The sequence below is a fragment of the Myotis daubentonii genome, chromosome 6 (genome assembly GCF_963259705.1).
Source record: "Myotis daubentonii chromosome 6, mMyoDau2.1, whole genome shotgun sequence".
NCBI lineage: Eukaryota > Metazoa > Chordata > Mammalia > Chiroptera > Vespertilionidae > Myotis > Myotis daubentonii.
The window spans coordinates 39,293,210-39,321,206 of NC_081845.1; the positions used below are offsets into that span (position 1 = coordinate 39,293,210).

General features: G+C 45.3%; 1 protein-coding gene across 2 annotated transcripts in view; it reads left to right on the forward strand.

Annotated features, from left to right (window-relative positions):
- Nucleotides 1-27,997, forward strand: part of SCML4 (Scm polycomb group protein like 4) — a 92,474-nt gene that overhangs the window by 37,053 nt on the left and 27,424 nt on the right. For both annotated transcript variants that reach the window (XR_009453444.1, XM_059700793.1), the window contains exons 2-5: nt 1,250-1,463; nt 9,128-9,257; nt 12,975-13,175; nt 17,393-17,587. Coding sequence is in view for 1 of the 2 variants with exons in the window: in XM_059700793.1 (XP_059556776.1) it covers nt 1,308-1,463; nt 9,128-9,257; nt 12,975-13,175; nt 17,393-17,587 (682 nt within the window). In the remaining variant the exon portion in view is untranslated. The remainder of the gene's footprint in view (nt 1-1,249; nt 1,464-9,127; nt 9,258-12,974; nt 13,176-17,392; nt 17,588-27,997) is intronic.

Below are 27,997 nucleotides of genomic sequence, written 5' to 3' on the forward strand. Positions count from 1 at the left end.
CTTAGATTTTCTAAGTTTTCCACCAAAATTAGAGAGTGCATCACCACCTCAAGAGCATAAAAACTCAGTCTGGTCCCTGCATACTGCCCAGACAGGGTGTAGGGACTGCTTCTATCATCTTTCCCAACTCTGTCTGCAGCCTTTTGAGCAAGAGCCTCTCATTTCCACTGTTAGGTACCTCTGATTCTCAGAAATTAATTTTATTACCTGACATCATTCCTGAGTAAAAGTCAAAAGCTCTATCTCGTTTGCCACATTCCAGGAACTCTGACCCCTGAGCTCATGATATCGGTTGTGTTCTCTGGGTTGGGGATGAGCAACAAGCTCTTGTTGAAAGATTTGGCCAACTGTACTTGAGAAGCTTATTGTTGGCATTTTTAATTCTAAAAATATTATAGTATGTGGTACTATTCACTTGGAAGAGCGGGTTTTCACATGGTAAACAGTTACTCAGAGTCCCTCCATCTTTGCCATTGGTAACATTTTAGCATGTTTCCTTTTACTTCTTCACCATATACACTTTTGTGTAATTGAGGTCATGTTTATGTGCAATTTATGTGATGCTTTTTCACTCGACACCATATTATTAAGGGCATTTTTAAAGGCTTTTAACTAGTTGATTGTTTTATTCTGTAGATAAATCAACTATTCTCCTATTGTTTGTTATTTGGGCTGTGTCCATTTTATTTTTGCAATTACAAATCAGGTTAAAATAAATGTTTCTGTATGTAAATCTCTGCCCACAATTGGATTGAGGGATATCACTGACTTTTAACACAATTGATTTTCACTGTTAAATTTCATTCATGGGGGGAAAAGGTTGTAACAATTCATAACCCAGCCAAAGGGATAGGAGTGAATATGAGAGAATGATTATGTCTATTTAATACTATTATTATATCAGTTCAAAGTTGAACTAACTGGGGAAACTGAGACACGGATAAACTTGTCTTGTTGCTGGTAATGCTATCAATTGTGTTTGGCGTTGGGACTCTGTTGTCCTCTCCCCCTAGCCAGTACCTTTCCTACTTCACTAGAGACCCATGGAAATGTGCTATCCTTGAAATTAGACCAGGAGCTCAACAGCACCATAAAAGCTTCTCGTGGTGCCTGGCTCTCTCCTGTATTTGGTCTTCCCCTCCAATAAGGGGTGGTATGGCCAAAATCACCAAACCGGATCCATGTTTGCCTTGCAAACCAAACAAACACTTCTGTTTCTGTTTTGCTTTGTGTCTGGACGGATTCTTAGCGCCTCTTCTGCCTGTGAGTGATTTGTCACTTCTTCTGCAAGACTGGCACCAGCAGAAATGCAGTCTCAGAGGACCCCTGGGAGAAAGCGAGGCCGACCCCCACTTCACTCAACGCCTGTGAAGATGGCAGTTCATAACCTTTATTCTGCGTCAGCTGGCTCTTTACCGGCAGTGAAGATCCCAAAGAAAAGAGGGCGGAAACCTGGGTACAAGGTATGGCTCCATCACCCCCTTTCTCTAAAGTGCTATCGGGCTGGGGCACGGGTGCGTGGGCAGAGCTCCGCTGGGGAATGTGAGGAAAGGTGGGGAGCTGGGTAAAGGCAGTATCAATGCCTTTCTGTCAATGGAACTGTAAGGGACGTGCCCCGTGGTTACACGATGCTTGCTGTTGCTGTCATGTGCATTTTCACAAGTGGACAAAGCAAATGACACCAGATGGGGGAAGCTGTAAGGCGAAACCACTTTAGGGTCAGAGCTAAAGACACATTATGCAGCCTCATGTCTAAATTAATGTTTCGGACACCGAGCTTTCCCCTGACTGTCTTTTGGGGCGGCTCTGGAAACCACTTCCCAGAACTCATTCGTCATTTACTTTAGTAGAAGCAGATGATGTCCCCGAGTCACTTACACTAATCATGAGAGCAGGCTAGTGTCAAAGGACACAGACGAGTTTTCCCCACTAGAGCCTCAGTCAGGGGACTCATCCTGAAAATGCTGGGAGTGAAGTCATGGTTTCCTGCTTGTAAAAGGTATTGACGTCATTTGGCTCCAAGGAGGTGTCTCAGGCAAAGTTAAAATCCTGTGACCCTTTTACAAATTAAGATTTGGAGAGGCTGGGGGTGGAGGGTAAATTCTCCACCGTAACTGCAGTCACAGAAAGCAACCCAGACCCGCGGATGAGCTGCCCCTCTAAGATATGTTTGCAGACGCTACTGGAGAGGAAAGACGAGCGATGCCCCACAAGCCTTTGGGCATCAGAAAATGAGCTTCAGAAGTTTCCCTTCGTTCACTTGTCTTGAAATAAAGAGCTTAAGTTTCCATCTTGAGATCTGAATGCTCAAACCAAAATGCAAATTGGCAATTAACTCCCATAGATTTAGGGAAATGTATGGAAATTATTTCAGGTCAGCAGAAAGACGATGCTTCCGAAGAGCTGGTTATGAATTCAGCCTTTATCCTTTTGGTTCTCTGCAGTTCTTCCAATTGCTGGAAACGAAAAACGGTAGGTGCAGGGGAAGTGACTCAAAGTTATTTGGGAGTTGTTGGTTTTAATAAAAGTTTTTAGGTAAAGTCTTTTGTCACTGGTTATTTTTTAAAATATATTTTTATTAATTTCAGAGAGGAAGGGAGAGGGAGAGATAGAAGCATCAATGATGAGAGAGAATCATTGATTGACTGCCTCCTGCACGCCTCCAACTGGGGATCAAGCCCACAACCCAGGCATGTGCCCTTGACCGGAATTGAACCCGGGACCCTTCAGTCTACAGGCCGATGCTCTATCCACTAAGCCAAACCAGCCAGGCCTGTCACTGGTTATTTTTCTAATGAAGGGAGCCCCCTTTTTCTCATGGGCACCGCAGCTTCAGAACTGTGTCTCTGAAGCTGGCCCGGGGCAGGTCTCCCGCTCAGCTACCGGCAGAGTGGCCCGAAACTGGGAATTGCATCTGGAAGGCTGGACCAGGCAGCCTTTCTGTTTATAGAGCCAGGGAGCAAATCCAGGAGCCAAAGAAGAAACACACTGAAAACTTTTCTCTCTGTTTGGCCTTTCTCCTACTCCCCTGGGAGCTGTGACCCAAGAATGAAAATTACTGACAGACACAGCATTTCTGGAGCCAGGAAAAATGGAAATTCATTCCATGGAATGAACCCGACTTTGCAATTTTCCTGTCTCCTAAAAGGGCAGTTTTCAGTGCTCCTCACACTCAGAGACACCGCAGGCAGGAAGAAAGCTTTGGGGATGCTAAGTAGGCGCTACAGGCCCTGCACTAAGTAGGCAGGTCTCACGCCCGTGCCTCATAGCGTTTTGCTTTGGGGACAACAGGCCACAGCTCTTCCTTGAGTCCACCTCCCATATACTTGGGGAAACGGGTGGGAATTACTTCAGGCCTCCCAGGCAGCTCCCCAAGTGTCAGAGAAGAATGGCTCCAAACCAGGTGCCCGTCTGCATGAAGTTCTGACCCACTCATGACCTGGGAAAAATAAGAACCACCTGAAAGGCTCATAAAGCCAAAATGATTCCACTTAAAGGATTATCCTTTACTCTGACATATCTGCTTCCTACTATTTTGGTGTTAAAGTTTATTTTATTTTATTAAGTGTTGTATGTTGTCAGGACTTGCTAATTTTAAAAAGGTCCTATTTGGCGAAATAAAGTTGGCAAACTATTAAGTCTCTCCAGTTTTATGTTGAAGCCCCCTTTACTATTAACAAAAAGGTTTTAATTGTGGAGAAGCTAGCAAGGAAACTATACGGTTTCATTACATTTACCAAATAATCACTAATTTGGCAATTTTAACAATCTGGGACAACAGTTGCGGAGCCAGAAGTTGCTAAAAAAAATGCTGAGCAAGCAAAATAAGATATTACTTGGTCTACTCTTAAAGTTCTCATATTTTATTACTAAGAACATGCTTTCGAGCCCTCCCTGAATTTGTTTACTTTACTGTAGAGACATTTCTTACAAGCTCGATTATAGCAGTTTATTAATAGCCTTAGATTTGAAGGGGATGATGTTTGGGGGGAGAAGACTACACACACAGCTGGACACCGAGGGGATAATAATAATTATCATCATAATTCTATGATAATGTGTTAATAATATAGAACAATAAAGTATGCAATAATATTACCATTATAAAATAATAAATAACATAATTTTGTCATACCAGTAATAACATTATGGCATATTTATACTACCAATATTATCACAATAAGAAGTGTTGGAGCCTTCAGCAGGGCAGGCTCGGCAGACTCGCCCCCAGGAGTTCTGAGAACAGCTGGCGGTGCTGACTGTATCACTGGTCTGTGCTGCTTGCTGTCTGTCACTTCGTGCCTGGTGCTATCCCAAGCTGCTCTGTCAGTCATGTGCTCCTGCACATGTGGAAACTCTCTCTGGTCCAAGTAGGGAGCAAGCTTCTCCTTTAAGACCAGTAATCCAGGTGGTGACATTTAACCCCTTCTCTGAGTCTTGAGAATAACATGAGTGAAATATGGGCAGGAAAGGGAAAGTTCAACTGGCTGTCAGTGCTCCAGAGTTCATAGGTCGTGGCTCCTCCCAGGGCCCATCTGGCCACCTCTCTCTTCCCCCTGGCTGACAGCCACGTTGCTGGGACAAGCTCGCTGCTGTGAGAGGATCATTATGGCTTTACTGTCCCCTTCTCATCCAAGTCAAAGGAAGCAAACACCTCTTAACATTAATTTTCTCTGAAGAGCTGTAACCTGACTACCATGCAAAAAGTTATTTTACATCTCATTTGCAGCATCTGCTATTGATTTAGGTCCTTTGTTCAGAGACTCCCCAAGGTCAACAGGTAGACTCCATGACTAAAAAAACCATCTAAGTCTTTTTTAGGAGATAAAGAGAGAGGGTCTGCACCAAGGAGAAGCCCTAGCTCCCATTCTGTAGACCCAGATGACTCCATGTCTCCACGTAGCAGAATTTTCCATTTCTGTGTCTTTATGATTGGAATTCTGACTTAAGCAGAAAAAAGTACTGGACTTTTAAAATAGCCATTTGTCTCCAATACATAATAATAATAATGAATACTAATAGCAACGATATGTAACATTTGTTGAGCACTTCTATGTTTGTGGTTCTAGCCAAAGCACTTTATGTGTATTTTCTTATTTGATCCTTGGTGGTTTGATAGTAAGGGGAGTTAGAAAAACTGCAGGAATTAGGCATGAATCAACCAACCCCCAGAACCTGAGGCCACTTACTGTCAGGCTAGCAGCCCTCTACCTCTTCACTATCTCTTTGTATTATTATTCAGATTAGTAATTATGCTTTCTGATTAAAAATAAGTAAATTATGTTCTGTCTGCTCTGTTTAATGAGTTAGAAAAGTGTAACATGTTCTAGAAAGAATTTCATTCCTAAAATATTAAAAACAAATGGTTAAAATGTTCTTAAGTGTTGGCAGTTATATTATTCAGGATACAAAGTCAGCTGCTGTAATGGTGGCTTAAAGACAATAGAAGCTAATAATTTCTTATGTTAAAGTCTGGGAAGGCCATCTGGTACTGATACAATGACTTGCTGGTATTGGGGACCCAGGCTCCTTCTATATTGTTGCTCTGCCATCTTAACAAAAGTCCCTGCTTCATGCTCTTAAATGGCTCCTCCAGTTCCTACTGTCCCACTCATCCAGGACAGAGCTAGTGAAAGCATGTCTTTCCCCTTTAAGGGCCCAGCCCTCAAAGTTGCACACACCCCTATACTTGCATCTAGCTGGCCAGACTGTTACTTAGCCTTATTCAGCTCCAAGGAAGATGGGAAAATGTAGTTCTGGGTGACCAGATGATGAGCTAAAATTCAGGGGTTCCATTATTAAAGGAATAGGGAGCATGGATATTTGCGAATAATCAGCAGCCTTGGCTAACTAAGTACTTAAAGGACAGTCTTCTGTTTACTGGAAATTTTACTTTTAAAGAAAGTAATTTTTTAATGACTATGGGTAAACTCAACATTTTGTTTTGTTTCCCTTTTCTTATTGTCATCTCCCCTTGCACCCCAAAGTATATACTCTTAGCACTGAGTAATAAGAAGTCAAATTCACAAAAATCTCAATTAGGAGAATGTTCAAATTTAAGAAGATAGGGTTTTATTTGTTTCAATACTTCTTTGAAGCGTCTTTCTAAAATGTGTTTTCATTAGAAATGTTGAATTGGCTTCAACGCTTCTTTGATTATACAGATCTTATATGCTTTAAAATCATATATATGAGCACTAAATGCAGCTTAATAGTAGACAAGGGAAGAATTGATATTTAATAAGTTCCGGTGCCTATTTTTAAGGCCCCCCTCTTGCTGATAGTTGGTATGGAGTGCCACCTGTGGTTCATGGTGGAGAATGATTACACAGGCACAAGGCAGGGGCCATTCCCTCTGGCTGGATGGTGTGCAGCACCGATGGCAGGGACTCTCTCCTTGGACTTCTGTAGCCCCCCCAGTCCCCACCTCAGGGTTGGAGCGGGGGTCAGTATTGGGCTCAGCCATAGGTCAGGGGCAGTGGTATGCTGGCAGATGTTTCTAGCATTCTGAGTGTAGCTCCCGTGTGAATGTTAGCTGATATTTTCACAGATGTTAAGGAGTAAGACAAACGTAAACAGTGAAGCTGTATGTTGGAACTTCTTTCATCTGTCAAGGATGTGAGTTCTTTGCTGAATTGGATAATATAGTTTTGAACTCACAAAATATTTCAATATCTTGTCCTATTTACAGTGTAACAGCTACAGACAAGACACACTTTTAAATTTAACTTGGATTTTTAACATTTTCTTAAATCTATAAATCAGTAAAATAATAATTCCAGTCCTAATTTGTAGCATTTACCAATTTCCAAGGTCTAAATATTCCCAATATGGCCAATTTCAAGTCACCAGTGTGATGTCTCTGAACATGGTTTTGGGAAAAGATGTGCAGCAACCCACCCTTGTATCTGTATTTCCATGCAGATGCAAATGTAGAATAAATGGAAAATGATGAGTTTTGAGTATCTATTATCTTTGTCTTTAATATACTTTAATTAATACTCTAAGTACATATATTCAGTCATTTTAAATAATGGCTGTATTTAACATTCAACTTGCAAGATGACTGAAAATCTAACAATCATCTCTGTGGACCCATATAAGCTGGCTCCAGCTCTCCCTGCTCGGAGTTCTGCTGTGCACGATGCCTGTAGCTGGATGTTCCCTGTCCCCTCTTCATCTGCAGGGTGGCTGCTTTGACCCATGCCTGCTGATACACAGAACTTGGCCCCTCACCAGTTTCTGTAAGAAACCCAGTCACACCAAGCATTCCTTGAAATATGTTGTCTCTACTGAAGATTGCTGGGGTCACAGGACACAGTGGACAGGATACCACCAAATCATTCTCAGACAGATCTGGTGTTTTGAATTCCACTTTATCCAGTGATGGAGTCTTTTTTCCCCTTTTTCTTCCATCTTTCTCTGCATACCCATGGAGCACTGACTTCATTGTCTCCTCATTTGGCTTCCCTCTGTCAGGAGGAAATGCAAGCATTCCTCCCAGCCCACCTCAGGTAGAGCAGCAGCACCCTGTCCTCCCTCCCTCCCCCTTCACCCCTGCTGTACCTCAGCAGTTTCAGTGCCATTCAGGGCCCAGAGGAGAATCTGAACCCAGTGCAGTGTTGGTGGGGAAAAGCTGCAGCTTTCACACCCTCTACTCATCCCATGTGCACCTCTGAAAGGCATAAGGACACCGGGCCATTCCCTTCCCACATCCAAGCATCCCCTTCTGTCTTCACTGCGATGCAAGCAGTATATTGTATTGGGATAATATGTTTCCTTAGGGAAGTTTTAGTGCAAATGCTTCTCCACTAGGATCTTGGTTTTGACTGACATGTTGCCCAAGCAGGTCTCAAGGCCAAAGGATACTGGCTCCTCCTTCCTTTGGTGTTTAACCTCTCCCCCAAATGCAGGGAGGAAAAGGTATGAGTCGGCCCCAAAGCAAGCTGACTCCTAGGAATGGAATTAAGTTCTTGGCTACAAACTTCTTGTTATTAGAGCTGATTTGCATTTTCAACAGGTAGGTTTTTAGACCAAAATCTGAGGTTAGACACTGTGAGGTATTCAATTTCCCTGAACTCTGCTCCCTACAGCACTTCCTCAGAACCCTGCCCAGGAGATAGGGGTATGAAGGAAGAGTAAGCCTAAAGGAGGAATCCCCAAGGAAAACTATAGGCAGGGACAGGGACAATGCTGTCCTTATCAAATAAGCATGGGGAGGGGAAAGAAGGGAGGGAGAACATGATTAAAAAAAAATCTGGAATATTAGTTTGCTAGGGCTGCTGTAACAATAAAAGAACAAATTGGGTTGCTTGGCTCGGATCATAGAAATTTATTGTTTCACAGTTCTGGAGGCTAGAAATCTGAGACCCAGGCATTGGCTGGGTTGGTTCCTTCTGAAGCCTTGATTCTTCCTGAGAGAGAATCGTCCCCAGCCTTTCTCAGCCTTTCACCAGAGCCCGACCTCAGCTCCATCCCTCAGGAGTTCTTACTTACTACAATTTTTATAAAGTTTACCTTTCTCTTACTTCTTCCAGCTGACCAATTCTCTCCTCAGCTATGTTTCATATGCATTAAATCTGTCCATTTAGCTTTGAAGTTTAGTTATTGTATTTTTCATTTATAGAAGTTAAATTTGGTTCTTTTTCAAATTTGCAATGCTATATTTTTTACAGTTTTCTGTTCTCCAGAGATATTTTCAAGTTTGTCCTTTATATCTTTATACATCGTATCACAGTTGTTTTTATTATATAAGTCTGATAATTGAAAATTTTAATCTATTTGTGAGTTTTTTGCTACGTGTTTTTATTGCTTATTCTTATTTTGGTTCCTTGCTTCCTTGTGTGTTTGGATATTTTGGATTGTGCTATTCATTGATTGGCGGAGCGGGGGCGGGGTGGGGTGAGACCTTCCTCCAGAGATGATTTATATTTACTTTTCCAGGTAAGGGGGGGGGGGCGTGGAGGGGAGAGGAGCACTGTCAGATTGAGTGATTTTTTTAAAACTAAATTCACAGTCTGAAGTTTTCTTGATTACCCAAGGTGTGTAGCTGCCACCCAGGAAATATTCTGGTAGGGTGTAGAGAGCATTCCAGATTTCCATTGACCAAATGGGCTCTCTCTTGCAGCTCAAATCTCCGGTACTCCTGACTCCATTGGCCCTCTCACCTCCGCGGAGTACGCCAGAGCCCGACCTCAGCTCCATCCCTCAGGACGCAGCCACCATCCCCAGCCTGGGAGTCCCTCAGGCGCTCACAGGTGGGTCAGGAGAATGAACTCCAAGGCTGTGATGGCCTGTCTGTCATTTAACAGTTACTTCATGAATTAGAGAGCTGTCACGGACATAGCTCAAATAAAGGATTTAGTCTGTTAGCTAGACAGCAGATAGCATGACCAGAATCTCTGAGAACATGAGTTTAAATGTCTCATAGTTTGGATTATTTGAAACTTGGTTTTCAGTGTATCTTGGGTTCAGCTGGTTGCCTTGAGGTGGGACTGGAAAGAGTAGTTGGTGGCTTAGATTTTTCTTTCCTGAGCCAGGTTTACTTTGCACCAATAGTGAGCCTGCGCACCTTGAAGAGTTTCCACCCCTATTTGCACTTCCAGATCTCCCAAGGATCCTAGTCTTTAATTCCACCTGGCTCCCTCCAATTCAGTCAGGGTAGCACTCAGCCCAGTGTCTCTCATGGGACATTCACCAACCAACAGTTCCGTGGTAAGAATAGCAGCAATCAGATTGTGTCAAACACACACACACACACACACACACACACACATACACACACAGTCCCTCCTCATCACAACCCCCCTGCACTGCCCTCTCCCTTTCCACCTAAATTCCTGCGTTCTCCTCCCATTTGTGGCCAACAAGGCCCTGTAAGTTCCCTCCCTCTGTGATCCAGCCCACTGCTCTCCTTAGTCCCTGGGGCCCAGCACAGGATCTTAGCACAGTTCCTTCTCTCCAACTGGAATGATCTTCCCTCTGGTCATCCTATGTCTCCCTTGTATCTCAGCTCAGGCACACCTGCCTCCTTCATGGGCTTCTTGCCAGGGTCCTCAGGGAGTCTCAGGCCTGGGGCCGTGGTGGTGGCCAGGGGCTATGCTCCATCTGTAGGCCTCCAGGGCCCTTCATGAGCCTGTGTGCCGAAGGCTCCACTCAGGGCTCTCCTAGCACCGGTGTTTCTCACAGCCCCAGTCCCACATCAGCCCTGTGACTCTCTGAGAAGCCTGCCTCCCCACTGAGCCCTGTGAAGCCAGGGACCTCATCGGCTTGGGACACCATTTTCTCTGTAAGGCCTAGCATGGTGTCTGGCATGAAGGTTCTTATTAATTACATTTACTTAATCATGAGTAGAAGAGAAGGCAGCCTGGTAGATTGAAAAGGGCATAGGCTTTGACCTCAGAAAGGCTCGGGTCCAAATCCCTGTCGCTCCACTAATTACAAACACTAATCCCTCTAACCATGTGAAGCCTCAGTTTGTTCAGTCGTAAAGGAGGAATAACACCTAATTCCCAGCTTGTCTTAAAAATGAAACAAGATAAAGTATATAAAGTGCTTGGAATATAATAAGCAGTCAATGAAAACTAATTTTCTTCACAATTGTTATTACTGTTCAGTAACCCTGTTGGTGTCCTCTTAAAGTCCCTCTTCAACTCTCCTTTGCATTAGTGTCCCCCAAGGCAAGGTGCTCATGCTCTGGGGTAGGGCTGGGGAAGGGGAAGGGCAGGGGGAGGAGTCAGAAGAGGAGAGTCGATGTACAGAAGAAAAATATGATACCTATTATTAATATATATTTTTATCTCATCCTTTAAAAATTTATTTTTCTTGGTTATGTTTTAAAATGTAAACAATACATTAATACAGACAAGACTGTATATGCCCTATAAATAAATAGATACATTTTGGGGCATGTGCTCAAACTATTTTTACTTGAGATCTGTGGAAAACCATTGATTGTGCTCACCTAAATAGTGGCTGAGGGATTATTGTCCCTGAAATTGTAAATAGCACTCTTTTCAGCAGTTGAATACATAGTTTTTGGAGCAATCAACATGATATTGATGTTTTTATTCATCAAAAGTGGCAGACAGTATGTGAAGCTGGGAAGATTCTGTCTGGTACATGCCCAGCACGAAAATGCATGTACACACGCTGTCCACACGGGCCTCCCTCCGTATCTGTCAGCTCTGAGTACATCACAGGGGTCCCACCTGTCCATCTGTGCCGGGGTCCAACCCCAGCGGGTCCAGGGGTCCCCAAAGGCGTAGACGGAGTTGGCGAAGAAGGAATGACACAGAGACAGCGTTCAGTTGATCAGCAGCCTAGCCAGGATCTCCAGCCAAGTTCTGGTCTCGATCTCCAGAGAGGTTCTGCTTTGGATCTCCAGGGAAGTTCTGTGGCCATGTTCCCTCGCTAGGCTCTCCAGCCAGGCTCCGTCCAGGCTCTCCAGCCAGGCTCAGTCACCAGGTTCTAGTCAGGCTCTCTTGCCAGCCTCTGCAGTCAGGTTCAGTCCAGGATCTTTTGCCATGTTCTCTCCAGCGAAGTTCTTCTGTCTCTAGAGAACGTTCTGTGTAGGTTCTGTGCCTAGGCTCTGTCTCTCTTGGTCCTGTCTTCTGAGTTCTGTGTCTTGCTGTCTTGTTACATCTGTATTTATACCAGTTCATTTTAATCCTGTCAATCTCTATTACAAAGGTTAGGGCGTTTCTTATCTCCATTCCAGGGAGAAAAGATTATGTAGTTTAAGCATGATTGTTCCTAGTTAAAGTGATTAATTACCCGCCTTGCACTTAGTTGAGGAGTTTTATTCCCTCCCTAACTTCAGGGGAAAATCCCTACCTGGGGATTCAACCTTTCTCGGAGAGGTGACCTTGGTTAAAACACAGCGCCAAGAAGGTGAGCAAACATATTAAGAACAGTATGCCATATATGCCAGGTCCCTTGAAACAGCAAGGATGGACCAGCTCCAGGTTTTTCTTTTTAATGCTTGCTTTTAAAAAATAAAAAAGGGGGAATTTGCCGGGAGCCGGTCCATCCTTGCTGTTTCAAGGGACCTGGCATATATGGCATACGGTTCTTAATATGTTTGCTCACCTTCTTGGCGCTGTGTTTTAACCAAAGTCACCTCTCCGAGAAAGGTTGAATCCCCAGGTAGGGATTTTCCCCTGAAGTTAGGGAGGGAATAAAACCCCTCAACTAAGTGCCAGGCGGGTAATTAATCCCTTTAACTACGAACAATCATGCTTAAACTACATAATCTTTTCTCCCTGGAATGGAGATAAGAAACGCCCTAACCTTTGTAATAGAGATTGATAGGATTGAATCAACTGGTATAAATACAGTTGTAACAAGACAGAAACACTCAGAACTTAGAACAGAATCAAGAAGACAGAACCTACACGGAGCCTAGAGACAGAAGAACTTCGCTGGAGAGAGCATGCCGGAGGATCCTGGAGAGGGACTGGCCTCGGAGCCTAGAGACAGAGCCTAGCGGGAGAACATGGCAAGGGATCCTGGACTGAACCTGACTACAGAGATTGACAGGAGAACCTGACTGGAACCTGGACACTGAACCTGACTGGAGAGCCTGGACAGAACCTGGCTGGAGAACCTTGCTGGAGATCCGAAGCAGAACCTCTCTGGAGATCCGGGCTAGAGATCCTGGCTAGGCTGCTGATCAACTGAACACTGTCTCCGTGTCCTTCCTTCTTCTCCGACTCCGTCTACACCTTTGGGAACCCCTGGACCCGCTGGGGTTGGACCCCGGCACATCTGTCCCCAACCAGGGGGCCCTCTTGGGAACAAGCCCTGGCAGTTGGGGCAACTGGCTTCTTCGTCTCTTTTACTTACTAAGTAGGAAGAATCACTCCCACTTTTGCCCCTTTTCAGCTCTCCAAGGCCAGGGCCAAGGGGCAGATGGGAGCAGCTCCCGGGCTGATGTGCACTGGTGCTGAGGGCTTGTGGGTCTGTTTCCACAGTCTGCCTCTACATCAACAAGCAGGCCAACGCCGGGCCCTACCTGGAGAGGAGGAAGGTGCAGCAGCTCCCCGAGCACTTCGGGCCCGAGAGGCCGGCGGCGGTCCTGCAGCAGGCCGTGCAAGCATGCATCGACTGTGCCCACCAGCAGAAGCTGGTCTTCTCCCTGGTCAAGCAGGGCTACGGTGGTGAGATGGTCTCGGGTAAGGCTCTGGGGCAGGTTTATGAGGAGGGCCATGGGTATCTCTGAAGACGGAAGCAGCCATGCTCTGCCTAGGCCCTAGGGCAGTGATGGCGAACCTATGACACGTGTGTCAGAGGTGACACGCGAACTCATTTTTTTGGTTGATGTTTCTTTGTTAAATGGCATTTAAATATATAAAATAAATATCAAAAATATACATCTTTGTTTTAATATGGTTACAAATATCAAAAAATTTCTATATGTGACACGGCACCAGAGTTAAGCTAGGGTTTTTCAAAATGCTGACACACCGAGCTCAAAAGGTTCGCCATCACTGCCCTAGGGGGACAGTGGTTGTGGCTAGGGTCTGGTCTCTATCTGTTGGGCTCCAGAGCCCTTCATGAGCCTGTGTGCTGAAGGCCTCCTACAGAACTCAAGGAGAAGACGCTCCCACACTTGGACAAGAAGACCGGACATCTGAAACCTCACCCCTGACTCCTCTTTCTCCCACCCCCACCTCCAACCCTTCAGTAAGTCCTATTGCTCTAACTAAAATACATCCGGAATCCAGCCTCTTTCATCACCCACAGCAACCACTCTGGTTCTTTAAAAATATAAGCCAGATCACGCCCGTACTCTGCCCTAAACCCTCAATGGCTCCCATTTCACTCTGAGAAAAAGCCCATGTCCTTAGAAGGGCCTAGAGGCCCTATGTGACCTGGTCCTGGCCACCTCTTGGATCTCCCGGTCACTTCTCCCAAGTCCCCCACCGTGCCCTGGCCACAGCTTCCTCCTTGCTGTTCTTCCCGTGTCCTCCAGCCATGCTCGTGCCCCAGGGTCTTTGCACCTCCTGTTCTCTCTTTCTGGAATGTTCTTCCCCAGCTGTCCATGTGACTTGCTCCTGAACTTCCTTCAGGTTTTTACTCGAATGCCTCCTTATTAAAGAGCTCCTTCCTGACCAGCTTGTCTAAAATATCAGCCCCTGTCACTCTCTATTCTGCGTTCCTTTTTCATGGCACTGATCACCATGCAGGCCAACTCCATCTCCCAGGGCATTTTTTTTAAACAAGAGCCTTCAAAGTCAATCCCTTCTCTCACTCTCATTGCCCATCTCCAGTTTCAGCTCCAACCCCACGGCTTCCAGAAGGAGCAGAAGTTGTCACCACAAGTGAGAGGTGGAATCAGGAGCTCTGCCCCCTTTAGATGTCTTACTGGAGGCCGTCTGCACAGCGGTTGTCACCACCTGTCCTTAAGCCCTGGAGATGTCTTGACTCTAAGGGGATAGCTTGGTGTTTTCTCTGGCCCAGCATCATGGGCACAGCCTCCATGTCAGCAAGGAAAAGGAGTAAGATTCCCAGCAGCGGGTCCGTGCAGGTGACCCTGCTGGCTGGCTAAGAACGGGGGAAAGAAGACTCCAATGTGGCTCCATCCTGAAGAATCAAAGCAGCACGTTTTATTTATTTATTTAATCTTTATTGTTGAAAGTATTACATATGTCTCCCCCCTTCCCCCTTTCTGGCCTGCCCCCACCCCCTGCCCTGGGCCTTCACCACCCTATTGTCTGTGTCCATAACTCCAGATCCCTAGGGCTTGGGCTGGGCAGGGTGTCCAACAGACTCCCCAGCTCTGACTGTTTCAGCCCGCCTTCGAGAGCTTCCTCTGAGCAGGAAGCTGGGCCTGACTCGCTGGTAGTGGATTAAAATAGAGCTTGGCTAGGTCCAAGCGCATGTGCCTGACCCAGGGTGACGTTTAAGAGACTTTAGCAGATGTGAGCAGAGATAGAAGTGCTGCACCAAGAGAGGCCAGGAGGAGAGACCTGTTGGGAGGCCTTCCAAGAGCTTCTTGGCTGTTCTCCTCCTAGCTTCTGTCTGAGAGCCAGGTTCTGTCCTGGGCTGCAATCTGAGATCAAAGGCCTTGTCCTTTTCCCTGCTAACTAGCGGGCTCAACCTATAGGTGCTAAGAGAAAGCCCCTCCTGTACTGTGTGCCCACCTTCTGGAGCAAATCCCACCTGGCTGATTCTTTATGGCTCCTTCCCCCAAACCTGGGAGAGCTGACCCCATTTTCCCTGCTTTCTTGCTCAGCCTTTCTGTGGCCTCAGGGGCCTTGGTGCTGGGGAGGAGCTTTGGTACTGCCTGGCACCAATGTGAGTGTGGGCAGAGCCTTGCCAAGTTTCCCTTGGCTGAAAGATTCCCAGGAAGGCCAGAGCTGAGCACTTGGTCTTAGTGTCTTGGAGAATGCAGTGGCACTGAGGGGACTCCTTGTACACCGCATTGAGGCCAAGAAGTGGCAAGGTGGCCTTTCATGTTACTGATGGTGCTTGGAAACTCAGCAAGGCTAAGTGACAGCACTGAGGTGGTTTAGGGAAGGACTCAGGAGAAATAGCCAGACCCCCCCCTCCTAACCACCCCCTCCACACACACACACACACACACACACACACACACACACACACACTCCAACAAGAACTTGGTCCTTGGGGCACTGCTTTCCAAATATTCTCATGGCAGAATACATAAAGAATGGTGACACTGGTGCTGGCACAATGGGCCGAAGGAACCAAACTGCTGGGCCTCGGGGAGCAGGCCTGCTGTGCCCCACACCCACTCCTTGCATACCTGCTGGGATGCTCCGCCTTACAGCCCTCTCCCACAGGGCTAGACTTTTTGATCTCACAAATCCATGTCCTCCTCCAGGAGGTGGAATTTTCCCACTTATGTGATCTCCCAGGCTCCTCCAGGAAAGTGTGCACACTGATTTATGGGACAGACCTGATGCTCCAGGCCCTCCCACTGTGTGTTCAGTTTCCAACACACGCAGTCTTCTATGGTATTGGAGGCGGGCAACAATACCCACACTAGGAAGGAATTGTTAGGGCATCTGAATGGCCAAGATGACCCCTTGGTGAGCATCTTGGGAGCTCCTTGTCTGTCCCTCTTAATCAGGGTCACCTGGAGCATTAAAATGACAGGCAAGTCCACTTAGAGGCCACAGGAGCTGGAAAAACCAGGCCCTCTGCAGTGTCCTCATCTGTGACATGGGGCAACCTTTTCACTCTCCTCACAGGACAGTCAGGAGGCCTAAAGTAGGTCATGGATATGAAAGCTCTTGTCACACATAACGAGCTACACAAAAGAAATGGATTATTTTGATTTCTAATTAAAATGGGTATTTTGCTTATTTTTAGTTTTGAAATAAAAACTAGCTCTGATCACCTCTTATACCTCCCAAAAGCTTAGCCTTGCTGAGTTTCCAATCACCATCAATGCCTAAACTGTGGTTTCTAAATATCAATCTTCAGTAAATGGAACCAGGGCTACTGAAGAAACGGCTGATTTTAGGGCTGGGTCAGAGAAAGACAAGATGAACCTGGGACATATTGAAGTAACAGTAACTAAAGAGTTGCTAAAAAATGAGGGCATGTCATAGGGACATAGGATTCATCCTAAAAGCTTGAACAATTTGATCAACAAAGTAAATAACATAGTATTAGATAACCACAGTACAAAATAAATACAATGAGTCTGTACTGGTAATAATAAATGATTGAACAAACAAATAAGTAAATAAATACATACATACATACATACATACATAAATAAATGGAGGAGAAGAGACTTTTTCCTTCTAGAAGGATTACAAATGCTACAGAGACTCTCCCCTTCCAGAAGGTAGAGCTTAATCCCTCACCTACCCTGGAGTGGGCAGGACCTTGTGACTTATTTGTAAGGCAATAAGAAATTGGGGAGTATAGTAGAGAAGTGTAGCAAACACTGCGGTGTCCAGGTGAAGGTTAAACCCCAGTGATGTCATGTACACCTAACCTGTTGCAATGAGGAAGGCACTTCACCTCTGTGGTCTTCCTCCCCAAACTCATCACCCCAGTCAAATAATGAGGCAAAATTAAACAAACCCAAATTGAGGGACATTTTACAAAATATCTGACCAGTACGCTTAAAAACTATCAAGGCTGTGGAAAGCAAGGAAAAGCTGAGAACTAGTCACAAACCAGAGGAGTCTAAGGAGACACCACAACTCCCCCCAGTGTGGTCTCCTGGATGACATCCTGGAACAGAAACAGGACATTCGTGAAAAAAACCAACAAAACTAAACAGACAGGCGGAATCCAAACATAGGCTAGCTAGAAACGAAACTGAGCCAACCAAACCCTCCGCCCCGGGCCGGAGGTGTGTGGCGTGCTCCAGTGCCCGGCTCTGAGTTGCTGTCCGGTTTTCCAGTCTCGGCGTCCTTTGATGGGAAGCAGCACCTGCGGAGCCTGCCTGTGGTGAACAGCATCGGGTTTGTCCTCCGCTTCCTCGCCAAGCTGTGCCGAAGCCTCCTGTGCGAGGACCTCTTCAGCCACCAGCCCTTCCCCAGGCGCTCCAGTGCCGCCGAGGAAGCCCAGGAGAACCAGGAAGGCGGGATGGAGACAGGTAGGCTTTGTCCATCTGTCTTCCCCTTGCCTGCAGGTGGTCCCAGGGGTACCTGCCCTCCCGGGCCAGATGAGGCTGCTGCTGAGGGAGCTGCCACAACTCCTCGGCGCTCTCCTGCTGGAGGCCCAAGGGCTGCTTCCCTGGACGCCCTGGGAGTAATCAGGGCCAGGCAGCACCAAGGGCACCTAGATGGTCCGCATCCTGGCTGCAGTGGGAAGAGGTCACTCCATTATAGCTTCTAGGCCTATTAGAATTTAAGAGACCGCATTGCATATAAAGAGTGATTTTCTTCACACTCCTCTAATTAAGACTCATGGGCATTTATTCATCATTGTTGAGTAGTTGAAAAACCAAGAAACTAAGGGAATAAGAAATCCTGGAAAAATTAAGGCTAAGAATCAATTACATTGGTCCTGCCTGGGGACCTCAGATGCCTACCAATGCCAATAAAAGGTGTGCCCGAGTGTCTGTCATTGCAAGAATTTGACCAGACCATAAACCAAATATGTCTTCCAGTGAGAGTTAATGTTTCCTTTTCATCACAGAATGGAAAGTGACCCAGGGGCGAGTGCCTTTGGTACCACCAGGCCCAGAATAGCTCAGCAGGGGAAAGTGGCCATTCCCAGTGGGAAGGGCATAAGGCCACATGGGCAAACTTGCCAGGGTGTGTCTGCCCAAGGGACTAGACATCAACAGGAAGTGCTCCTTCTCTACTTAGCATCCCTGAGCTATGGATTTGCAAATAATTAAATATGCATCCAGGTTTCCAAGGATGAACAGAAGAGTTGTCTTTCTCCTTTCTTCAGAAGCAGTGCTGTTGACATATAAAGAACACATAAACAGCGACACTGGAATCTAATTATTATGTCATTCTGCAAACATTTGCTGAACACTCTTCTGTTCCAAGACCCTTTCTTGGGATAAGACAAATACACAAGTTTAGCAAAGTTGTTGTGGTATTGAGTGGCCATTATGAATAATGAAAAACTGATACAACTGTAGGTACTCACGGATAGCCTTAGAACATTCAACAAAAGGATCTTTATAATAAGAGTGGCTATATCGTAAGCCTAGGAAGAGAGCAGAAAAGGATAAATTTAGATTTTTTGTCTTATATTTTTAAACACATTTCTCTTTTTTAAAATTAATTTTCAATCACAATTGATATACAGTATTACATTAGTTTCAGGTGTATGACATGTGATTGGACATTTACATACCTTACGAAGTGATCACCCCACTAAGTCTAGTACCCATCTGACACCATACGCAGTTACTACAATAGTATTGACTATATTCCCTATGCTGTACTTTACGGCCCAGTGATTATTCTTATAATTGGCAATTTGTACTTTTAAATCCCTCCATCTTTTTCACTCATTCCCAAAACCTCCTCTCATATGGGAACATTAATTTGTTCTCTGTATCTATGAGTTTGTTTCTGTTTTGTCTGTTCATTTATTTTGTTTTTTAGGTCCCACATATAAGTGAAATCATAGGGCATTTGTCTTTCTCTGTCTGACTTACTTTACTTAGCATAATATCCTCGAGGTTTGTCCATGTTGTTGCAAATGGTAAGATTTCATTTCCTTTTTTATGGCCGAGTAATATTCCATTGTATCAGTATATATGTACCACATCTTCATTCATCTATTGATGTACTTTTAGGTTGTTTTCATATCTTGGCTACTGTAAATCATGCTGCTATGAACATAGGGGTGCATGTATCTTTTCAAATTAGTGTTTTAGATGTATTCAGATATACACCCAGAAGTGGATAGCTGGGTCATATGGTAGTTCTACTTTCAATTTTTGGAGAAACATGCATACTGTTTTTCCAGATTTGGTGGCTGCTCCAATCTGCATTCCCACCAGCAGTGCACTCCACATCCTCGCCAGCACTTGTTGTTTGTTTATTTAGCCATTCTGACAAGTGGGAGGTAATATCTTATTGTGGTTTTAATTCACATCTTTCTGATGATTAGTGATGTTGAGCATCTTTTCATATGTATGTTGGCCAGCTGTATGTTCAGTTTGGAGAAATGTCTATGCAGGTCATCTGCCCATTTTTAATTGGATTATTGGGGGGGGGCGGGGGCTTAAGTTGTATGAGTTCCTTATGTATTTTGGATATTTACCCCTTATTGGATTTATCATTGGCAAATATATTCTCCCATTCAGTACATTGTCTTTTCATTTTGTTGATGGTTTCCTTTGATGTGCAAAAACTTTTAGTTTGGTGTAATCCCATTTGTTTATTTTTTCTTTTGTTTCCTTTGCCCAAGGAGACATAACAAAAAAATATTGCTAAGAGTGATGTCAAAGAGTTTACTGCCTGTGTTTTCTTCTAGGAGTTTTATGATTTCAGGTCTCACATTTAAGTTTTTAATTTACTGTGAGTTTATTTTTGTAGCTGGTATATGAAAGTGGTCTAGTTTCAATTTTTTCATCTATCTGTCTAGTTTTTCCAATACCATTTATTGAAGAAACTGTCTTTACCCCATTGTATATTCTTGCCTTCTTTGTCATAGATTAATTGACCAAATAGGCATAGGTTTATTTCTGGGCTCTCTATTCTGTTCCATTGATCTTTGTGTCTGTTTTAATGCCAGTACCATGCTGTTTTAATTACTATAGCCTTGAAGTATAGTTTGATACCAGGTAGTGTGATACCTCCAACTTTGTTCTTCATTATCAATATTTCTTTGGCTATTTGGGGTCAACAAAGTCTTAGCATAGATTTTTTTTAAAATACTGTCAAAACATTGTCTACAGTTTTACTTTAATCTCTCTGAAACCAGGGAAATTCTGCCTTTACAAAGAAAGGTAACTAATTAAATTTGGCCTTTGTGAGCAGATGCTGTATATTTCCTGTTTTTCTTGATGTCTCTGGGCCTCAGTTTCTTTTATTTTTTAAATATATTTTTATTGACTTTAAAGAGGAAGGGAGAGGGAGAGAGAGAAACATCAATGATGAGAGAGATCATTGATTGGCTGCCTCCTGCATGCCCCCTACTGGGGAGCAACCCATCGAATCTGGGACCCTTCAGTCCACAGGCCGAAGCTCTACCCACTGAGCCAAACCCGCTAGGGCTGGTCCTCAGTTTCCTAAATGAGGGCTTGGAGTTGCTCATGTCTACTGTTCCTTCTGGTTCTGACAGTATGGACCTGGCTCTCCTGTAAAACTTAGTTCCCTCAGAAACATTCTAAAGCTAATATATCTTCTAGTGAATCTTGCAGTAAGAAGAGCAGAATTGTCTAATTTCACTTCTCAAACTCTTGAATCATTGTTTCATTGAACAACCAATGACCCATGGGACATAACGATAAAGCCACATAATCCATGTCTCCCATTGTCCTTTAAATGTATCCTGTGGGACCATTTCTTTCCTGTCCATGAATACATTTAGGACAAATCTTGTGACTCTTATGGTTCCTTTCAGGTAACAAAACATTCTCTAGCCAATAATTAATATGTCCAGGTCAGTGTGATCATCAAACTTTAAATTTCACTCAAAGATATAACTACTCCCCATTCCCAGCGGAGGCCTGCCTTGCCAGTTGCCTACAGCAGTAAAGGAGGGTTTGGTTGGCTTCCCTGTGCCCTCTGCCCAGCCTTGTGTTTTTGCCCGTCTCTCATATCTAGCTCATGATTTTGAAGGAGAGGCAAGAATAGGAGAGCTTTTACTTGGCTAATCCTGCTGTGAGTTGGCATCATGCTCCCTGATTCTGGCAGGTGTTTAAAGCTGATCCTTCATCCTGTGGGCTTTTACAAGGGTCTTTTGGTGATTCCACCATCCCTCACATGGACAAATGTAACTCCTCTCTGGCTGCTTACTTACAGCTCCTTCCATAGCCTCAGGTACCTGTGAGTAAATCTCTAACTGCTTTCTGCTGGGGCCCCTATGTGCCCTCAAACAGTCCTGTGGAAAGGATCTTACTTCAGACCTCTCTTCTGATGGCTCCATCCAGCCCCTGAGAAACACACATTCTCTACTCAAACCAACTGTGGACATGCAGGCAGTTCTCTGCAGGCACCTCTCCTTTGCTCTACCATCAGAGCAGCTACTTTTAGATTTCTCATGGGAACCAAACAGGGACCCATTGTGTCTTGCAAGTTCCAGAGGCAGAAAGCAAGCTCCTCACATGGCCACATTGAAACCCCTGGGAGCCCACTGGATAGTTCTCTCCATAATTCATCTTCTATTCAACCTGCTTTGCAACCCCTACAATTTATTTTGTAGACTAGACGTGGGCTGTCATCTATAGGTGCAGAACTGGCTTCCCACCATCTCTTTCTGCAAGATTGGAACCCTTCACTCTGGTATGGGGTGTCTATTGTCTTGCAGCCTCAGCCAAAATGAAAACTAAAATAGTTTTATTTTAACATCTTGTCCCAGGAGCTCCCCTTCAGCTGCCTTTAAGCGATCATTGAGAAAACTCTTGCCTTGGTTTTCACCTTATTCTCTCCCCTTCCAAGCTCACCATGCTGAATGAGGTTCCGGTCTTTCCCCTGGAGTAGTGTAGCTGCCTCACTGCTTCCTTTGACTGGGGCAGGCATTTCTACCTGAATGCTGGTTTCATTCCTAGTTGGCTTGGCTTTGGAAGTAATGACTGCAATTGTTTTCATGAGCCCTTCCCTAGCCCATGGATGCTTTGAAAAACTGAATTGTTCTAAATCAACCGATTTCATGGACATTGTTCCTCATGCCAAGTGTTGCAGAACAGAGCGCCATGTGTTTCATGTGTCCAGGGACCTCAGGGAGAGTGGGAGGAGGCAGCTATGGCACAGTATGCTCTAAGCAGCCCCCGTGTCACACGTCTTTCCCACCAATCTGCCATGGGGCCTAGAATGACACCATTTAGGAGTTTGTCTTTAGATTATGACATTGCCTCTTTAGGCTTACCTTGTCAAAATTCCCTTAAAGGGTAACACATCAAATTATTATTACTTTACATGAGGAATTAGTTTATCACCCATTTTCCCACCATTGTGTCAAGAAAGGCAAGGGTGTTTACAAGGGGGAGGAATGGAGGTCTTTGTTGAGCTTAGGCGCCCTCTCTGTCCATGTGACCACATTCCTAAACAAGATTGTGCCGTCTTGAGCTCATTTGAAGCAGGTCCTGCTTTGCCCTGAGGTTGTTCCGCCAAAGCTGGAGTGTTGCAGGCTTGCTGCCACGTAGTTAGAGGGTGTGTCAACATTCACGAGAGCACTTCCAGAAGACAGCTAATAAGACCATAAGAAAATGCAAAGCCATGGCACATAGGATCTATCAAGGGAACTACAATGTTTGTGGCTGAAAATGGATGATTTGGGGAAGACATGGTTTTCTGGTCCAGTATAAAAAACAGCAGGTCATGTGGGTTTGTTCTCTGTGGTCCTGAAGGTGGATTTAATTTAGCCTGAGGTCTTGCCGCTCAAACTCTGGTCAGAAGCAATGTCACCACCTGAGAAAGGCAAAAGCTCAGCAGCCTCCCACACTCTTTAACCACAGGTGCCAGGTGTTTCAAAGACACAGCAAAGTTTGGGAAGCAGAAATTGAAGGAACACTCTTCTAGGTGGAGAGCTTGGCAGCTGAACAACCAGGTGGAACTCTCAGAAGATAGTTCCCTCAGAAGTCAAGTGGAGTTGACATTGTAAGGACCCTCTCAAAGTCAAAGCCACCCAAGGCTGCTTGGGTGGTAGTGATGTCCCCATTATTGGTGACACGTGTAGGTGTCCACGTAGGGCCAGAAGGGGGAACTCTGGCAAGATGTTCTTTCTGGTCCCTTCCAGGTTGAGAGTCACCTCTGGAAGTGTCAGAGGATAGCACTGGACAGCAGGAGGTCAGGGTGCCCCAGAAGCCCCAGCGAGGGGGCCTTTCAAGGTGAAGGTAAGGAAACTAAGAGAGAGGGCTCCCGTTGGACCAGAGAAAGGACTTCTTCCAATTCCTTCCTCAGACCTTTGAAATATAAACTCTTTCACCAAATGATCATTCTCCTGTGTCCAAGGAAAACCAGGCTTCAGACCTACTCAGCTGCCTGAATTCAGTCTGGAAGGTAGTTCTTGGCTTGAGACCAGAGACTTAGCCATTTTTCTCCAGTTCTATTAACTGATGGCCATCCGTGGTTTGTGTTTTAGAAAATAGAGCAGCTCTCTGGGTGCTTCAGGAGAACGGAGACAGAAACATGAACTTGATAGCATTTGTGGTTCTGTTAGACATCATGAAATGATTAAGGGGAAAAGTTTACCTTACCTTTGAATATTGAAAAAAAATCTCAATGATAAACAAGCTTTAGCCAGTGCTTCTGAAACTTTAATGTACTCGGGAACCATCTGAAAATGTTTAAAAGCTGAATCTGGCTCAAGGGGACTGGAAGGAGCCAGAGAGCCTGCATTTCCAGTGAGTGCCCAGGTGCTCTTGGTGCTGCTGCTGGTTGGGGACCACACTTTGAGCGACAAGGGTGGGCTGACCGAGTCCTGCTTACATAGGAAAATTTATTTCATGTTTTCAGTAAAATAAGTTTTCTTCTGCTACGACAATGCCTCCCCTGTAAAAGTGTTGCCACTAAAGCTATTCCAGTGTCCCATGGAGGCAACCATGGGCTAGAAAGGAAGATAGGGTCATGAGGGCCCAGAGAGGTCAGGGGGATGGCACGTGTGCAAATCCAGATGAAAAAGAGGATGTTTGCAGGGCTGGGGAGGAGGGTGAAAGAAAGGAAAGAATGACAACAAGCGAATTTCTCAGTGTGGGCTGGCAACCACCTGCAGCAGGGTCTCCGTTCCCCAAACCCTGTGCACACAGCCACAGTGGCACTTGTTTCTGCCGGTCTTTCCGGAATCTGGGTCTAGATCTCATCTCCCTGCTAGAGGGACTTGGGGAAAGGAACATAGTCCCCAGCAGAGCCTGAGACATAACTAGTCTGCGGTAAATATTTACTGACTTAAATTGTGTGCAACACAACAGACCAAATTGTCTCCTCGCCAGGAGCAGGGGTGATCTGGAAACCACAGATGTGGTAGCTGAACTCTTCTGCAAGATCTAATGTAGAGATTGGTTTCCTGCCTTTTGAAGGTGTGACATGATGGGAACAAATTGTTTAGTTTTTGTTGAGAAGCTCTTTTGATATGCAGGTGGTAGGGGTGGGAGATAAGGAAGGACATTTATTTTTGAGGCTTGATGTTTTTGTTCCTTGGCTGTGGTGTTTGAGCTAGAAAATTATTGGAGTAGCAGACACTCCCAGTGTGTTTCCTTATGGTGGAACTTATGCACCCAGCATTTAGAAATCAAATCTGCTTCCATGTTGAACTACAAATCTGCTTAATATCATAGCTCTACGGAGAACATCTATGTTTACAAAAGACTGTTTATTCCAAAGAGGAAATAGAGTTTATCAAAGCATGAGTTCCTTGATACAGAAGCATCCATTGAATGAGTCAGCAAACATTTACTGTATTGGACTCCCCCTACTTGTGATGCCGTAAAGCCATAGAGCCGAGGCCACACAGAAAGGCAGAAGTGGGGAGGACCCTGAACTCAGGTCTTCTCCTCCCTAGCCCTTTGCTCTTCCTCCCCAACTGGTCTGTCTGTAGGGCCCAAACACGTGCTAGGTGGGGTGTGTGTCCTATTTCCCAGCGGAGAAGCCTGACGCACAAAACACGTGTTCACAAGTGGCTTGTGGTAGGTACACCTGTGTCACTTCTTCTAGCAAAGAATTAAAAGAACAAAACAACCCCCACCCCCATTCAGCAAAATCTCACAGGTGGAAACTGCATTGCAAGTACACCGATCCTCTGTTCTCCTGGGTTCTCTAATTCGGCCCCCAGCAGTGTTTCATCCTCGTCCTTGGGCTCCAGCTGTGTCCTTGCTGGGTGACAGTCAGGGGCAGGCAGAGCCCGTCACTCCAGACACAGGAGGACTTGCTCTGCGAAACCCACACAATGTGGCCTGCTCCCCCAGACAGGAGGCACAGTTTGATCTGACATTTTAAATGATGTATAAAATGAGAGATGGGAAAAAGGAAATGAAGGAAAGAGTGTGTCTCCAGATTTGGCCGCAGCTGCGGCCCCTTGGTGCAGGCTGCTGATGGGAACATTGCAGAGCTGTGTTCGTCCCGTCACGGCCACGGGCCATGGGAACGAGGTGAGCTGTGAGCTGTCTGGGTCTCAAGCCAAGGGGGTCATTTGGAAGGAGAACAAAGTATCAGTGTCAAGCTCAGGTCTGAAGAACCCTCGCAGAGAGTTTTGATGGGAAGCTTAAAAGAAGTGTGTCCACAAGTTCTGTAGCAGATTCTAAGGCCTCATGTACCTTCCGAGCACGGAGTAGAGAGCATTTGCCAATGCGGGGTTCCTAATCTGAGTTCTGCCTGTGTGCCAATAGGATTCCTTTAGGAAAAGCTATTAATTATTTTTTCAATGATGTTATATTCATTATATTCTAATATCAGTACATGTTTTAAAACATTGAGTCAAAGGGAAAAATATAACCTGTAGAGAAAAGCCTGGCTTTTGTAGAATTTAAAATAGATTTTTACAATGTTCACTAATTTATTGGATCCTTTTACATGAGAAGGCTTAGGATCTCCTTTGAGTCCTATAGATACTGAGGAAGCACAAGATATGTATTCAATAATTATTGGTTAAATGAATGAATGAATATTCCAATTAAGTTGTTGAACCCTCCCCTCCCACTGTAGGTCAAATATGGGACAAAGGGCATGATATTGAACCATGTTGACCAATTTCATAATATTTTAATATAAAATATTTATATTAAAATGCAACTAAAAAAATTAGGATCACAAGAGAAATCATTTTGTGGGTTAAAGATGCCAATACCCAAGACCAGAGGAGCAGAATGGTGGCGACAGCAAATGCCCATGAGGCTCTTGGCTGTTTGGAGAGCCCCTTCTATGAGGGGCTGTGGAGGAAAACTGGAGCCCATAGAAAGAGGCCATATGGACTCTTTCTTCCTACAGGGCTGGTCTCGGAAATTCTCTGAAACACACCCCTGCCCCTGCCCCATGTTCTCTCTTCAAATAAAAATCTACTAGAAATCTGCTTCTTTGTCTGTGAGGCTACTGTGCCTATGTGACACCCCCACCCCTCAGTCCCTAACTGGCCAGACAAGGCTGGGGACTCCTGGGTCAGCTGCAGAGGCCTCTGTCCAAAGAGTCTCCTGCCTGTGATGGAAGAGATGTAGGGGATGGGCCAGGCCTCGAAGGAGATCCAAGAAGATGGGGACCAAGTTCTCTGACTCATACATCAGAACCAAGACAGATGGGAACAAGGACCGAGTATATGAGATATAGCCATCCCCAAACTCTTAGGGCTCACAGTAGCTATAATTGGAGACTCTATCCATCCCTTTGGACTGTTCCCCTGGACCAATACCCTGTGGACCTGTGGTGGGCCTTAAGGTAGTATCTGCCGCTTCGCTTATCCACACCAGTATCTGCTGGCGGGGCATCAGAACGAGGGTAAAAATGGCAAAGCATGCCCAGAGGAGCTAAAGTAACTTAGTAACCCCGTAAGCGTCTGAGATAAACTCACACACTCTCTCCTCTCAGTGCGCAGTTTCTGGGTCTCATCCCTAAGCCGTAAACCCTTTGCTGAAAGCAAGCCCATAACTTTCCTGGCAGAGAATTGGACAGCTACTCCAGAGCAGATACAGCCTGGCTGCTACTGAATTAATGAGTACAGCTTCCATTTGGGATGTGCAGAGTGAAGAGGAAGAAACAAGTCACCTTTCCCCATCTGTATCAGTTACCTTTTGCTGTGTGACAAATTACCCCAAAACTTGGTGGTTTAAATTAGCATTTAATATCTCACAGTGTCCGTGAGTCAGGTGTTGAGGCGCAGCCTGAGTCCTCTGGCCTTAGGTCTCCCACACGGTTGCAAGGACCTCAAAGCCCAGCTAGGGAAGGATCTGCTTCCCAGCTCACGCACGGGCCTGTGGGCAGGATTCCGTTCCCCACAAGCTTTGATTCCTTGCAGTAGAGACCTCTCCACAGAGCACCCCGAGGCGTGGCAGCTTGCTCCCCGAGCATGACGAGCACTGGGAAGTACTGGGAGCCCTCCTAAAAGTCAGGGTGTCCGTTTAGAACTGAAAGTTACAAGGCGTCCTCTCTCTATTCCAGGACTCAACATTTCTCTGATTAAGAATCATTTTTAATTTCTTCAGAGTTCTATGAAAGTCCCCAAAGTGTGGGGACTGTTAAGGAAACAGTGACTGTGGAAGTCCCCTCCTTCCCCCGCCCCCCCTCCTCTGGGAAGTTCCCATGGGCCTTGGGGCAGAGGCTTGGCAAAGCTGCAAGTGGAGGGGTGATTACAAAACCTGCTCTCCTCCTGAGAATGAAAGGCCATTCACGATTCCAAACAGCTAACTTTGGGCGAAATTGCCTTTGGGCAAAATTTCCACAGGAGGAAT